The sequence below is a fragment of the Muntiacus reevesi genome, chromosome 8 (genome assembly GCF_963930625.1).
Source record: "Muntiacus reevesi chromosome 8, mMunRee1.1, whole genome shotgun sequence".
Classification (NCBI taxonomy): Eukaryota; Metazoa; Chordata; class Mammalia; order Artiodactyla; family Cervidae; genus Muntiacus; species Muntiacus reevesi.
The window spans coordinates 76,099,488-76,116,067 of NC_089256.1; the positions used below are offsets into that span (position 1 = coordinate 76,099,488).

The 16,580-nt window shown below is 43.0% G+C and overlaps 1 protein-coding gene across 5 annotated transcripts in view; it reads left to right on the forward strand.

Moving 5' to 3' along the window:
• The window catches only part of GOLIM4 (golgi integral membrane protein 4), a 78,364-nt gene that overhangs the window by 54,098 nt on the left and 7,686 nt on the right, over nt 1–16,580 (forward strand). For 3 of the 5 annotated variants that reach the window (XM_065942223.1, XM_065942221.1, XM_065942224.1), the window contains 7 exons: nt 1,879–2,037; nt 5,838–6,167; nt 8,138–8,388; nt 8,846–8,925; nt 10,924–11,033; nt 13,693–13,860; nt 15,060–15,128. In XM_065942223.1, coding sequence (XP_065798295.1) covers nt 1,879–2,037; nt 5,838–6,167; nt 8,138–8,388; nt 8,846–8,925; nt 10,924–11,033; nt 13,693–13,860; nt 15,060–15,128 — 1,167 coding nt within the window. The remainder of the gene's footprint in view (nt 1–1,878; nt 2,038–5,837; nt 6,168–8,137; nt 8,389–8,845; nt 8,926–10,923; nt 11,034–13,692; nt 13,861–15,059; nt 15,129–16,580) is intronic. The other 2 variants (XM_065942225.1, XM_065942222.1) reach the window with 1 other exon arrangement.

The following is a 16,580-nucleotide window of genomic DNA, read 5'->3' on the forward strand; positions in this document are numbered from 1 at the left end:
ATTTAATATACATGTATTTTTTTATTTCTTTGAATATTTTTTTGGTTCTTTGGGATGAGGTCGTCAAGTTTCTCCTGTTCTTTTACTCCCCAGTGGAAACTTTCCCCAGATCTGCTTAGAAAACAACTGCTATTTCAGGCATATATGTTTTTCATGTAAATCATCTTATGAGATTCTGTCTTGCCAATCTGATTTTTAAATGTAATTAAGGGGGGAGACAGCAGGAACTGAGTGGAATTTGAGAGCTTAGAATTTGTCAGGGATTATCATAATAACTTTATATACAGAATTTTATTTAATATTCACAACCTACTGAGTTATATAATAACTGTATATTTTTTATAACTAAATAAAATAAGGTCAAAAGGAGTAGAGAAGCTGGCCCAATATCAGTGCCCAGAACCACCTTGAAGCTGGGATTTGTGGAGATTCCCCCTATTACAGTTATGTGGGCCTTGCCCCACACCTACTGAATACTGATTTCTAGGGTGGGCATCCAGGAGCCTGCATTTTTAACATGGTCATTCCATAATTTAACATGATTATTCATGCATGCTCATATTTGAGGACCATAGTATTTCTCCCTTTGAAGGTTATATACGTAGGAGGAGGAGAAAGAAGAAAGGGTAGAATATTTGTCTCATTAAAAGCATCACTGTGTGGATGTCATTTTTTTCCCCTTTGACCTCCAAAGTTGGTTTGCAAATGTTTTGATAGGTTTCTGGGTAAGGGCCACTGTCAGCCATATGGCACACATTTGTACAAATGATAAAGAAGCACGCCCCTGAGACAGATTCAGCAGGCAGGCTTCTCTGTGTGAATTAGAAAAAGGCAGGAAGCGGGTGGGAGAATATTGTGCAGGCGCACATCTGTGGCCAAGGGAGCAAGACTCACCAGCCTCCTCTCTCTGCTCTACTGGGCACAGTGAGTGGGGCGCCCTGCCTGGGAAGCTTGTTCAGAAGAGGTTTCTGGGTTCTTTGTATGTGCTTATGTAAATGTGTGTTTACACATATAGCACTTCTGTTTTAGGATAACACTGCTGGTGCATATGATAAGCTAAGTGTAAGCAGTCTAGTGGTTTTCTTAACATGTTTATTTTTTCCATCTTTATAGCTTCTGGCATTTAAAGTATCACACACACACACCCACACACACACACCCTACCACATATACACACAGATAACACACAAATGACTATATTCTCGTCCTATACCTGCATTAGTGCCTTTGTCATTTTAGAAGAAAAGGATATTCAGAATCGAAGAATAAGAATAAAAACTCAGCCTCCTTTCTTGCCTATGCTACTGTTTTCCAAAATTGCAGAGCACAATACAGGGAGCTTTTTGGAGAGGAAGGGACCTTATGTGACCACAGATTGACTGGGAAAGAGGGTGGCCTGAGTGATGTTACATATATGATCAGTTACTTATTTGAAGCATATGGTTCTTTCTGCTGAAAGGTGTTACTCAGACCATACTAGTAAAAGATATCTGCACTTAATTTATTTAAATGTGGAATTTTAAAATAGATTTTAATGTCATAAAACTGATTGCATAGCTGTCTTTTAATAATGATATTTATACTAGAGAGTTATTTATAAAAATTCTGACTTAGTTTAATGTAGCATGGGAAACTAACATCTGTCTTAGATATTTTTTTCTCTGTTCCCTTTAACTCTAATTCTCATTTGCATGTGATTAAAAATGGTTGAGCATGTCCAAGTAAGTATAGCTAATGCATGGAAACAGTCTGCATATTTTTCCTCTCTCGCATTTAGGTATATTTTTGTCTAGTCCTCCACTGAACCATCTATGAATGATATCCTTTTCCCTCCTCAAATTGTGCAATTTGCATCCAATTGTGCAATTTGCAATGCAGACTCAAGTTGCGGAATATAAACAACTGAAAGATACACTGAATAGGATTCCAAGCTTTCGAAAACCAGAACAAACAGAACAGCAAAATATGACCCAGGCGGCACATCCTCCACAGGGTGACCTCACAGCAAGGGGCAAGTCACCTGGAGAGCCTCGGGAGGTAAGAGTCGGGAACTGGTCTGTGGTCGAGTCATTTTCCCTGTCAAGCAGTTCTCGGGTGACCTGCTCTAATTAGGGTCAGCTCTTCCTGCAGAACACTGATTCTCAAATTTTAGCACTTATCAAGAGTTCCCCATTAGGGCTGTTAAAACAGGAAGAGCTGTTTTCAGCCCACCGGTTGGGCTTCCCAGGTGGCTCAGCGGTAAAGAATCCACCTGCGAAAGCAGGAGACTCGGGTCCAATCCCTGGGTCGAGAAGATCTCCTGGAAGAGGAAACGGCAGCCCACTCCAGTATTCTGGCCTGGGGAATCCCATGGACAGAGGAGCCTGGTGGGCTACAGTCCATGGGGTCACAGAGTCAGACCTGACTGAGCAACAACAAGCCTACAGGTTACAGTTCAGCTAACTTGGGATGAAACCTGAGGATCTGCATTTCAGTTTCAGCTGGTCTGGTGATGGACACTTTGAGAACTGCTGTCTTGTTTTCCGACAAACCCTAAACTAGTTTTATCTTTCTTCATATGGGTCTATTTGGTTGAAAAGAGCTCTCATGTCTGAGTATTTTAAGGTTTTTTTTGGGGGGGGTTGGGGTAGAGTAAAAAGGTTAAATGATTGTGAGGATATTATATGATAATCAGCCCACTCAAATACTAAAGCTGATAATATGTTTGAACTTGATACTGTACTAGGCCATACAGCATACGTCAAAGTTTGTATTTTAAGACCTTCATGAAACTGCAAGAGAGTAAGTGCTTGTCACAGAATCCACTCTTGTATTCCCGTTCTTTATAAAATTAAGTCTTGTTGTTTAAGAATATCTCCCAAGTGGACCATCCCAAATGATGTCACCCATATGATTGATTCTTACCGAGTTGTTTTTGTAATCAGATCTTTCCCCTGACAAAGACACTTTAAACAATGAATGAGAAGACTTTCTCCAACTCATCTTCTTATCATCTTATGGCAATAATTAAGTTGGTATAAGTGAACTTCACTTGAATCTTCAATCTGAGCAAAGCATTCCTTCACAGACAGGTTCTGTGTCCTGGATACTTGTTCTTTGTCTGGGTCTTATGTTGCTCTGAACTTTAGAAAACACAGTCAGCGCCCTGATGTGGGAACTGGTTCTACTCTCTATCCAGGTTCAACTGGATTAATCTTTTAACGACTCTGACTTTTTAGTTTTTCTATCTATGAAACAGAGGTAATAATTATTTGCCCTAACCTTTCTCACAGGGATGCTGTGGACAGGTGTTTGAAAGTACTTAGAGTCCTTCAGAGAAATATTTCCTATAAAGCCAGCCAGCGTGCTTCCTAAGTTGCCTCAGATGCATTTGCAACCCCATGGACTGTACCCTGCCAGGCTCCTCTGCCCATGGGATTCTCTGGGCAAGAATACTGGAGTGGGTTGCCATTTCCTTCTCTGGGAGATCTTCCCAACCCAGGGATCGAACCTATATCTCTTGATTCTCCTGCATTGGTAGGCAGGTTCTTTACCACTATAAAGCCAGTTCAGCTCAGTCGCTCAGTCATGTCTGACCCTTTGCGACCCCATGGACTGCAACATGCCAGTCTTCCCTGTCCATCACCACCTCCCAGAGCTTACTCAAACTCTTGTCCATTGAGTTGGTGATGCCCTCCAATCATCTCATCCTCTGTTGTCCCCTTCTTTTCCCACCTTCAGTCTTTTCCAGCATCAGGGTCTTTTCCAGTGAGTTAGTTCTTCACATCAGATGGCCAAAATATTGGAGTTTCAGCTTCAGCATCATCCTTCCAATGAATATTAAGGACTGATTTCCTTTAGGATGGACTGATTGGATCTCCTTGATGTCCAAGGGACTCTTAAGAGTCTTCTCCAACACCATAGTTCAAAAGCATCAATTCTTTGGTGCTCAGCTTTCTTTATAGTCCAACTCTCACATCCATACATGATACGGGAAAAACCACAGCTTTGACTAGATGGACCTTTATTGGCAAAGTAATATCTCTGCTTTTTAATGTGCTGTCTAGGTTGGTCATAACTTTTCTTCCAAGGAGCAAGCATCTTTTAATTTCATGGCTTCAGTCACCATCTGCAATGATTTTGAAGCCCCCCAAAATCAACTCTGTCACTCTTCCCATTGTTTCCCCGTCTATTTGCCATGAAGTGATGGGACTGGATGCTATAGTCTTAGTTTTCTGAATGTTTAGTTTTAAGCCAACATTTTCACTCTCCTCTTTCACTTTCATCAAGAGGCTCTTTAGTTCTTCGAATTCTACCATAAGTGTGGTGTCATCTGCACACTTGAGGTTATTGATATTTCTCCCAGCAGTCTTGATTCCAGCTTGTGCTTTATCCAGCCCAGCATTTCTCATGATGTACTCTGCATATAAGTTAAATAAGCAGGGTGACAGTATACAGCCTTGGCGTACTCCTTTCCCGATTTGGAACCAGTCTGTTGTTTCATGTCCAGTTCTAACTGTTTCTTCTTGACCTTCTGACAGATTTCTCAGGAAGCAGGTCAGGTGGTCTGGTATACCCATCTCTTTAAAAATTTTCCACACTTTGTTGTGATCCACACAGTCAAAGGCTTCGGCATAGTCTATAAAACAGAAGTAGATGTTTTTCTGGAACTCACTCGCTTTTTCAATGATCCAACGGATGTTGGCAGTTTGATCTCTGGTTCTTCTGACTTTTCTAAAACCAGCTTGAACATCTGGAAGTTCACAGTTCATGTACTGTTGAAGCCTGGCTTGGAGAGTTTTGAGCATTACTTTGCTAGCCTGACTATAGAGCCAGGGCAGTATCAGTTCACACTTGCCAGGTATGCGAGGACTTGGTAAAATGTGTACCTCCAAAAGCTGTCCTCAAGTGTCTGAGAAAATACTTTTTCCCTTGGTTTATTTATTTATACAGTCCAGTTTCTCAGTTATGTTTCTGCTAATCTAAGAAGAGAGCTTCACATTTCAAGTATGGGACAGTCTGACCAAACAAAGTATTTTTTCTGATAAAGAAGGTTGGCAGGAGAAAGAGCAGTGACACATTTTCCTATTGATATTGTATTTACTTTCTTTGCCTCTTTTTTCTAAGTAATGAAGACCATATAGAAATCTCTGACACTTTCAGAGCAAGCTGATTTAAGTACACCAATTTTAGAAGAGGAGTTCTCTGTAAAAAAGACATATCTTTTTTTTTTTCTTCAGAGTTTTCTGTATTAATAGTATAAAATATTCACAGAAATTCTCTGGTGTACAAAGAAGTATTACTTTTAATACATTAAAAATGTTTTATTGTACCCGACTTAATGGACACTATTTTAGCTAACATGGATGTCCATTAGTAATGGCATTCTTTTTTATAGTAGGTAACAAAAAACAAACCTAACTCATCCTCAAGTTGATCTTATCCTTTTCTTTTCAAATAATTATTGAAGACAAAATTTACATCGAAGAAAATTACATAAGTATTCAATCACTTGAAGTATGAGGGTTTTCGCTTTTTATTCTGAGAGAACAGGAGTTAGACTGCTTTTGAGGGCAGAGTCTATTGAGATGTGATCATGTGCAGGCTTTACTTTTAGGTTACTTACGGTATGCTTCCCGTGATGAAATTTTGCTTATGTTATCTCTGTTTTGTAGGTGAGATTACACAGTGAGAAGAGTTAAGTGACTCGATTGCAGCCATACTTTTCAGGCAGGACTCTATATTTCTAGACTCCAGGATTTTGCTTATGTTGTAACCCTGTAGACGTGGTAATAAAGAAATTCTGTCACTACTTTCGAACTAGAAGAGTGTCATTTCCAGTGATGTGCTTGACCTAGGTGTCTCGAAATAGTGAAGTGTGGCAGAACCATGAAGCAGCCCCTGGAAGAACAGAGGAAACAAAGCCTTACCCTTCCACCCAGAAGGAGGCAGAATTTCAGGCCCCCGTGGAACTGACGCAGCGAGAAGCGGGACCCAGGGAGCCAGAGGAGCGGCAGGTGGAGGAGGAGCACAGGCGGGCCCTGGAGGAGGAGGCCATGGAGCAGGTCGGGCGGCCTGAGCACCTCGAGGAGGAGCACGACCCATCCCCCGAGGAGCAGGATCGGGAGTGGACGGAGCAGCGCGAACGAAAGGAAGCCAGACTTGCGGCAGGGGAGGTTCCCGCTGAGGTATGAGGTTACCCAACCAGTCGGCTGGGGCAGGGGCTGTGGCTTTGTCTCTGCATAGCGTTGATCCATGAACCTCGCAGGACCACTTCTGTAAGGAGTTTTCTAGTAAACACTGGAAAATCCGTGGTTGGTTGAATCTGCACGTGGGAAACAGACAGAAGGGCCCCCACAGAGAGGCTGTGGGGGATCCCTACATACCGAGGGCTGACTACAAGTTACGTGAAGATTCTCACGGTGCTGAGGGGCCATGCCCCTAACCCCTGCATTGTTCAAGGGTCAACTGTATCAAGGAAAAAGCCCATGTGTAACAATCTCCAAAATAAAATGGGGGTGATTTCACTAAATCCCCATGTACTTATTTAAATGTTCTGTTGTGACGTTAGTAGCATAGCTGCCTTACCCCAGAAAGATGACTGGGGAAAAGAGAAGTGCGCAGTAGGGCGGGGTAGGAGGGAGGCTCGGGGGGGGATATGTGTATACCTATAATGGATTCATGTACAGCAGAAATCAAAACATTGTAAAGCAGTTTTCCACCAATTAAAAATTTTAAAGAAAGGAAGAGAAAAGAGTGCACAGTAAGGGAGACTTGGGCACATCCCTTTAGCAGACCTCATCCTGCACTTGCTCAGCCTGTGCTCAAGGCCTGTGGGCATCTTGATGCCAAGAGTGACTCATTTTCTGTGATCAAGGGTACTTGTCTCCCTGTTCACTTACTGTTAAATCCTATCTTGGCTTTCATACATTCAAATTCAGGGTGGTTAGTAAGTCATCAAAAGCTGACCTTATTACTTAGGGATGTGCCACTGGGTGAGTGTGCTTAACCTGTGTCTGCTCAAGCTGAGCATTCCCCTCTCCATATGAGCATGGCCTGCTCACACCACACCCCATCACTCCACTGAGCACACCCCTCTCACATAAGTAAGACTCGTGAAAACAGCCATTGTTATTATAAATGATACTTTAAGAGAACTGAGAACAGCACTGAAGCAACCAGGTATTTTTCTTACACAGCCTCTAAAGTAATACCTGACAACAGGCTACCTAGCTCCTACATGGATGCTGGTCATCTTTTATTTACAGCTCTGAAGCTCCGTTTGCTCTCAAACTTTTTTCAAGACTTCAAGCTGCTAGAGGCTTGACTGAGCAGGTGTGAAGGTGCCTGTAGGTTTACTCTTAGACTGTTGCACACTTATAGTGGAGAAGCCTCTTCCAGTCTTGCGTCCATAAGCTTTCCTCCAAGATAATTCCCCACTAGGTTTAATTTCCTCAACCATGCACCCGCTTTCCTTTGGTGAGAATTGTACATGCTTGTATTAGTTGGGGGATGGAGGAGAGAGTGGTAGATTGCTTAATGGAAGCAGAGTTTAAGAATTCCTGGGTCAGATTTTCCTTTAATCTGAAAATCCTCTCTTCTCATCCATTTTTTATTTCTTTGAAGAAAACTGATTCTGCCTCTCCACCCTAACCTGAAATTTTACCTTTTTTGGCTCCGCTTAGCCTGAGATTGGTGTATGCATTGCTAGAGTTAATTAGCTTCCCAAAGTCTTCAGCTCTTCATGGAAAAGCCTTAGCCTCAACTTCAGCTCACACATTGCCCCAATTAGTCTGAGGTTATTAAGTGCCCACTTATACCAGAGTCTTTTGAGCATACATTTAATTAAAGCTGAAACATTTCTTCTGTTGTGTCCTTTTCCATTTGAGAGGAAGCATATTAAAAATCTGCATTAATGCCAACAACGGGGGGAGGTCAAAAGAAGCCACGCTTCTTGCTAAAAGAAGCCAAGGGTGATTCAGAGAGAGTAGGGAAATAGCAGTGGAGTCCGGCAGCGGGTGGTGTTGGACCTAACATACAAGACAGTTGACCTGACAGAGAGGTATTAATAAACCGGCCCTGCCTTCTGCCTGTGTCATGAGAAACGGGTGAAGGGCAGACCCCGGGGACCCGACTGCTCTTGCTCACTGTTCCCCAGGTGCATCCTTCAGCCAAGCCGGTTACCAGACTCCAGTCGCCATATGAGGAGCAGCTGGAACAGCAGAGGCTGGCGGCGCAGCGGGCGGAGGAGGCGCAGCGGCTGAGGGAGGAGCAGGAGGCCCTGCACCAGCAGCGGCTGCAGGGACACCTGCTGCGGCAGCAGCAGCAGCAGCTCCTCGCCAGGGAGACAGCCCGACAGCGGCAGGACGGGCTCCGGGAGGGCCGGCTGCAGCGCCCCGAGCAGCCACGGTAGCCTCCTGACCGGCCTGGGTGGCTCGGCTTCCAGTGTCCACAGGCAGATTAAAGACAGCTCCACATATCCCTTCCCTGTGAACTTGAGGGGCTCCTGTCGCTCATGGGAGCTGAGGCAGAACTGAAGATCAAATTCCAAATATTTAACTTCCAAAATAATCAACATTTTTTTTTCCTGCCTAAAAGTAACAGTTTAATCTCAAAGTAACCTATCAGGTTTTGTGTTAACTTCATTTTAGTTTTTGAAAAGCATTTTATCTTTTATAAGGTATCTTTTGAAAGTGTACCTGGAATCTTTATTAAACCTAATTGGATAAGTTTAAGAAATACATTTATGGCTTTTAAAAGAATGTTGAAAAATTCATTGAGAGCTCTCTTTAAAGGTAAATGACGTATGTCAAACTGTGCTACTTACGTTCTGTCCCAGAGTTGATGGCTATTTGTTTCCTTGCAGGCAGCAAGCTCCTTACGATGCTGTGGATAATGATATCGTTCAGGGAGCAGAGGAGGGCATCCAGGAAGAGGAAGGAGGTGGTGAGCTTCTTAGATGATGAATGTTTTGATAAAACTGCTTGGTAATACATAATGTCAACTCAGAGACATATGCATACCTGTGTACAGGTTTTTCCTGCCCTCTGAAAGAAGAGTGCTTCTTTGAAACCATTTGTAAGCTGAAATGGTATAGATTGAAGAAACAATTACCATAGGAAACACAAAATGAGCTGAGACAGAGCACAGATGCTCACCGGCACATTCAGAGCCCTGGGGGTGTGACGCTGAGATGCTGAATGTAGGTCCCGGGGAAGGAGGGGGTGGCGCCATTCCTGCTTCTCTGCCCAGGTGGGTGCCGCCTCCATACCTGCCTTCCCTCTCTACAAATGAAACACTAAATGGCCGTTTTCGCTTTCACCTATTTTCATAAAATTGAAAATCCTCTTCCAATTTCTTTCAGTTGGCCAAAACAGGTACTAATGTAGGTCTTTCATAAAAGTGAAATGGCCTAAAACAAACTTTCCCAAAGTGGAGGGTACCTATACCTACAAAGATCTGTGCACCGTGTGTCTTTTGTTCTCATTGATAGGTTTTCCTTTATCCTCCCCAAAAGTTCACGTTGATGGCCTAAATCACCCAAGCTCATCGGTTTGCTCTCTAACATTCTAAAGTAGAGAGGAAATAGTGGTTTACTCTTCTTATATGGAAGGCATGCTTGCATGCTCAGTCGTGCCTGACTCTTTGCAACTCCATGAAGTGTAGCCTGCCAGGCTCCTCTGTCCCTGGGATTCTCCAGGCAAGACTACTGGAGTGGGTTGTCATTTCCTACTCCAGGGGATCTTCCCAACACAGGGATCAAACTCGCATCTTCTGTGTCTCCTGCATTGGCAAGCAGATTGTTTACCTGCATCACCTGGGAAGCCCCTAAACTTCTTGCATGTTAGTACTTATTGCTAGCACGTTGTTATAGGAATATTAGGCTTTGGGAAACCTCTACATTTTCTTCTTACCTTGGAGACGTATAGATTATTGCCTTGAAAGTTTTTCAAATTAAGTCATTAGTAGCTTTCATTTGTGGTACACATCTCCATGTCACTGAACAAATACTACTTACTGTGATAACAGAACTAGAGAATAACCATCTCTCTGGCAAGGCTAGCACTTAGCTGTGTGTCCTTTCCTAAAGAATCTAATGGAAGGTGATTACTGAACTCCCTCTATAGCCTATTCTGGTATTTTATAGCTCTGATAGTCAAGAAATTATTTCCCTTATGTGCCCCCATGCAACACTTGAAGCTTTTCTGTTCCATTATCAGTAAGACTAGAGAACCATTTGTTCTCCCTTTTATTTAATGGATCCCTTGGTGCACTTGAAACAGGATGTTAAGTTACCTGTATCTTTATTTTCTGCAGGCTAAATACTCTCCATATATTTAACCTTTCCTCTGATATCTGTGTGTGTGTTCTTGTCTAAATTCTCTATATTGAAATATTTTTTTCGAAAAGTAACAAGTATATGTGTGAGTATAAATATGTGATGTTTGTGGTAGCATCATCACTACCACCTCAGAGAACACAGGACGGCTGAATTTGTTTTTGAGCTTCACAAGCGGGGTTACCATTTCTTTCATTTCCTGAAGTAGCATCCATTTCTTCTTTTGATACCTTGCTGTTTTCTCTGACATTACCGAAATTTTGTCAATAATTTTAGTGATTTTCAATTGATTGGGCTTTATTTATTGGAGAAAGTTTCTATCATTGTTTTTGGCATAGTGGGTGAAAATGCAGCTTCTGTTGTAAACATTTGTTTTAGAGAGAATATGCCAGTTATCCACATTGTCTCTGTAGATACAAGGACTGGGGAAAAGATATAACTTCCAGAAAAGCTGAGACATGTACCTTATGTTGAGCTAACCTAGAGGGAGGGGAGAGTGAGTGATGTGGTCTGTAGGAAAGCCCACCGGTGACTTGGATTTGCTTTGAAAGGGAAGAATCCTGTCTGGTTCATCGGAGCTGATACGGGTTCCTTTGATTTGCTAGCCTATGAGAGAGACAACCAGCACCAAGACGAGGCGGAAGAAGACCCAGAGAATGGACACGAGCTGCAAGAACAAGCGCCCCACCAGGCTGACCCAGAGTCCGAGGGAGATGTAAGTGGCCTCTCATCCGGTCATGCCTCTTGGGAACCCATAAGGCAGGAAGGAAACATAAAGGTTTACCTAACACTGTGACTCCAGCTCCAGGTGGCTTCCATAATTATATGGTAACTGGTGACTGTCAACCATGGGGTCTTTGTGTGATGAGAATGGGTTAAAGGTTGCTCAGGGAAAACATCCAGGGAGTCACCCTCTGGGGACTTTAGTAAAATTAAAATAGAAGAGCAAAAAAGAGGCACTGCAGTATGTAGTAATTCTGAAAAATGAAAAAGAAAACACAACAAAGCAAATGTGGCGGTTAGAGAACCAGAGAAAGGAGGTCAACCGCCACGGAGCACGTTGAGCAGTCTGCTCGGGTGTGAATGTGTGTCCTGAGACCGTGTAATCTCTCAGCAGTCCAGTGACTGCCTTAGTAAACACACAGCTAAGAATGTGAGGTTTGAGAGATGAAAAACGTTTCCCAGATACCATAATGCCATAGAAAAATTAGAGTATTAGCAGGTAGAGATATAGTAACCAAAACTGTTCTTTTTATTTACCCAAGAAAGGACCAAGACTCCCAGTTCCTTTAGAGGGTCTGGGACCTTGGCCTTGCCTGTAAGTGTGTCCTTGCACTTATGCATAGATGATTTTGGCAACTTGCTGTAGCTCTCCTGTCATCTTTTGCTAGCAAATCAACGACCACATATATAGCATGCAGTCTGCTCTGGGTCCTGTTTATGTTGGTCCAGTGGACTGAGATGAGGAGGATTGATATTCTTCCTTGATAAGTGCGGCCAAAGTCTTCCTGAACTGCTTGAAGCCACCTCGATGGAAACAGCTTTCCCCTGTAACTTGCATGGAGAGGTGGCAGGATATATCTACCCACCAGCTCCTCAATCAGCAGTTTTCAGAGTATGCTCCAGGGAACCCTAGTCTGAAATATTGTCAGGAAAGAACAAGAGCTGTAGATAATAGGAGAATATGAGAAAGCCAGAGGATGTGTAGGAGTAGGAGAGTATCCATGAGAGGGCAGGAAAGCGAGTATGCAAGAGCCTGAGAGCAATGGACAGCACAGGGCGAGGGTGGGTATTCCAGTTCCTGACATTTGGGAAATGCTGTCTGTCTCGATGGTTACCTGACTGCATAATCCTTCACTGTCCTTTCCTCAGTTGATTTGCTCTAGATAACACACAGGGAAATGTTGGCCTTTCTACCATGCCTTCCCTTAATTAGAAATTATTAGCCTGCTTGTCTGTCTCACCTATTTATTTATTTTTTTAATTAGAAATATTTTTTTCCAGGTTCACTGAGGTTTAATGAATCTTCCTTTTTTTTTTTTTAATATCTAACATCTGTGCCTATTAAACCTTTTTTATTACTTGGTTAGAGTTAGAGCTAATCTGTATATTTTTTTAAACTTTTGCAAAGGACATTCAGTACTTTTTTCCCTGAAGAAAATGCGTTACATTTCCCCTTTTATTTCTACACAGTTTATTGATAACACACAAAAGGAAATCCATATGACAAGATTGTGGAGTAACTGGAGTTTAGTGTGAAGGTTATGATTTGTCACTCTCTATATCCCCAAGAAAAGTGTCATTTTGTTCTTGAATGAAGTGTATAGCCGGGGAGGTGGAGATAATACATCAGCTAAGACTGCAGTGAATTCTTGAACGTGTTCAAGGCTCCGAAGTGAATTGAAGTAGAATTTTGTGGTCTGGAGACTAAATCTCACTCAGATTGCCCTGTCTCTGGGAAGCATTTGCTGCCTCAGTGAAGTGTCCTGTTGATGGCCCCAGTGTGATCAGGGAAGCTCCTCCAAGCATCACCATTTCTGCCCAGCTCACACTCTAAAAATCTGAATCTTTATGAGGGTGTGTATTATTTTGAAAGGTGCTTTGTGAACCTAAGTGAGACATCCAGATAATTCCAACATTAACAATGTGAAGGGCATTCGTTGAACACAGTAACTGAGAACTACTTGAGAGGTAGGATGGGTTGCAGGAGGTATTTTTCAAAATACTTATATCGCTGGAAGTTGGGTTAAGCCCAGTCCCTCTCATTTTGTCTCTTAACAGTGCAGCATCTCTCGGCTTCGCATTAGTGTTCCTTATAAAGAAATGTGACCCACACTAGCATGTGATGGCCTGCTCTTGAGTTAGCCTCCTCTTGTCTCCTCACAGGCCCTCTTCTTGGGTCCCTGCTGGTGTGGTCTTCCTCTCTCCTCAATTGCTTTTCACTCACTTACATCAGCTGGTTTGCAAAGAATAACTCTAAAAATCAACATACTGGTGAAAGCAGTTACCATTTGCCTATCTCAATCTCTCATTTTAATTATTTCTCCTGCTTGGTCCTTTGGCTTTCATCAACTGTTTTTCTTGTCATCTAGTTATGCTCATATGACTTATGGCATTGGAACTTTGAGAACTGTCTTGGAATCACTTGCAGGAAAGAAGTGCTCTTTGAACTTCTTTCTGATGCATCCATCTCTGACAAAGCAGAGGCTTCATCTTTTGATAGCAGGATGGGTACCTGTGAGTCTTGGCAAGGATAGACCTGAGCAGTCTGGTAAAGGACAATTTAATTTTCGATCAGCCTGTGGCCTTTCAAATGAAATTAAACTTGATCCTGGATTTTGAAGTGGTGCTTGTTTTTCATTAAAATTTTACAGAGGGCAGCTGTAGAGGATATAAACCCAGCAGATGACCCTAATAATCAAGGCGAGGATGAATTTGAAGAAGCCGGGCAAGTGAGGGAAGAAAACGTGCCAGATGAAAATGAAGAGCAAAAACAAAGTCACCAAAAGCAACAGAATGCAGAAGTGGAGGAACATTTGGTGGTAAGTGGGTGCCATGATGGAAGCTGGTTTTAACCTGGGGATTTTATTATTATTTTAAATTAATTTATTTTAATTGGAGGCTAATTATTTTACAATATTGTGGTGGTTTTTGCCAAACATCAACACGAACCAGCCATGGGTGTACGTGTGTCCCCCCAACCCTGAACCCCCCACCCACGTCCCTCCCCACCCCATCCCTCTGGGTTGTCCCAGAGCACTGGCTTTGAGTGCCCTGCTTCATGCATCAAACTTGCACTGATCATCAGTTTTACATATGGTAATATACATGTGTCAATGCTATCTCCTCAAATCATCCCACCCTTGCCTTTTCCCACAGAGTCCAAAAGTCTGTTTCTCTTTTGCTGTCTTTACATATAGGGTCATTGTTACCATCTTTCTAAATTCCATACATATGCGTTAATACACTTTATTGGTATTTTTTTTTCTGACTTCACTCTCTATGATAGGCTCCAGTTTCATCCACGTCATTAGAACGGACTCAAATGTGCTCTTTTTAACAGCTGAGTAATATTCCATTGTGTATACGTAGCACAACTTCCTCATCCATTCATCTGCCAATGGGCATCTAGGTTGCTTCATGTCCTGGCTGTTGCAAACAGTGCTGCGACGAACATTGGGGAACATGTGTCTCTTTCAGATCTGGTTTCCTCGGTGTGTGCGCCCAGCAGTGGGATTGCTGGGTTGTATTAACCTGGGGATTTTCACTAAAGTGAAAGTGTTAGTCTCTCAGTCATGTCTGAACCTTTGCGACCCCATGGACTGTAGCCCACCAGGCTCCTCTGTTCATGGGATTCTCCAGGCAAGAATGCTGGAGTGGGTAGCCAATCCCTTCTCCAGGGGATCTTCTCAACCCAGGGATCAAACCCGAGTCTCCTGCATTGTAGGCCGATTCTTTACCATCTGAGCTACCAGGGAAGCCCTGCAAATGCCAGGTTTTATGCAAAAGGTTTTAGTCATGACCTGTATGGACAGGAGGTTTACCTCATATGCAGTGCTCGCACTCAGAAGGAGTGGGTCATGGACATCCTGGGCTTGTTGGGAGTGACCAGTCATCATTTCCTGCCCACTGAGGTTTTGAAATGCACTGTTCATGGTGGCCTGCCTGTTCTTTGGCCCAGAGGACTGGAAAATGTGTCTCCAGTATTCAGTAACCTGAACCTCTCCTTTTGTTTCAACAGATGGCAGGAAATCCAGACCAGCAGGAGGACAATGTGGATGAGCAGTACCAGGAGGAAGGGGAAGAGGAGGTAGGAAGGGGAGGGCAGGAGGCCAGACTGCTTGGGGTCTCTCTCACCTGAAAAAACCCTCTCCGAATGGGCTTTCATAGAAAGGTTCAGAGAGCTGTAGGCTGGGTAAGGAAGGATGGTTTTGAGGAGAAATGGACCATAGCCATGGAGACATTTGTTTGGAAGATAACAAAAACAGGGTGATAGAATTCTCTTCTCTGGTTTTCCCTAGAAATTTTGAATTAAGAAGACACTTGACCTTCCAGGAATGGCATACTTAGGTTTATGTGATCTTTAAAAAATATTTTCTCCTGTCTCTTTCCCTCACAAAAGAACAAAGCTCTGCCCCTTGAGGGGATGGACAAACCCCAGAGACTTTCTCAGTAGACATGGCCACTGCTCCTGCCTCATAGCAACACCCCATGTTATCCGACAGAACACACTTAACACCCTCCAGACATGTAAAATATTTTCACTTTTAGCCTCTTCCCTTCTAAGAATTTAGTATCTTAACTTTAACAAGGAAGAAAAGGAAAAATAGGTAAGGAGCTCAGTTGAGTAAAATGCATTTGGGTAGAATTTCTTAGCATTTCATTTTAGTTTGCTTTTTATTGCAAACCTCTGCTGCTGCCTCCGGGGCAGGGCTCCCTCCACTGGGGCTGCTGTCTCGCCTGGCTGCATTTGTCAGCTTTTCAGAGCTGATGCTGAAGTTTGTGTTTATACCAGGAAAACAGAGAAGAACGTTGTTCTTTGCAGCCATTGGCAACGTATACCTGTAGTTTTACATGCAGTCTACCTGCCTTGATCCTCTTAGTCTCTCTCCTTTTTCTCATCCTGCCATCCTGCTGTTCATCCTGATCAAACCCCTGAGCCGTGTCATCAGAAGAGAGTGTTAGAGAACCCAGCAACCTTTGAATATGAAGACATCTGGCAAGAAAAAGATATTCCTCTGGACCTCTCTTGTAACAGGATGTCTAGACTAATATTACTTGTTTCATTATGTCTGCTGCCAGGGATCTTTGAGGGACTAAAAGAGAAGAGGCTCACCTTGGCTTCTTTTTAAAAATTCAGAAGGGTAAACATAAAATTTTAATCAGTATTTACTGATTAATTTTTTTTTTTTTTACTTCTGTATTCTATCAGTTAATGTGGGATCCAAGAGGGATCAAAGATAGAAAAGAAAGGCAGAGAGGTGGGAGGGAAGGAGGATGGTGACAGGCAGAGGCCCCCCCAGGGCCCAGCCCAGAACCCCCAGCTCTGCACCTCTGTCCCCATTCTCTGACCTTGACAGACTCAGGTCATCACACCTTCTCCTTTAGGGTGGCTACCACGTGAGGTCTCAGCAGAAGCCCAGCTAGCCTCTCTTCTTCCCTGGGTACCTTTCCCCTCTGCCCGCTAAGCATCCCTTGTTCAGGCTGCATTTTATTTTTTTGACAGTTCTTAGGTGCTTAGTTATTGGATTTTTCCACCTCT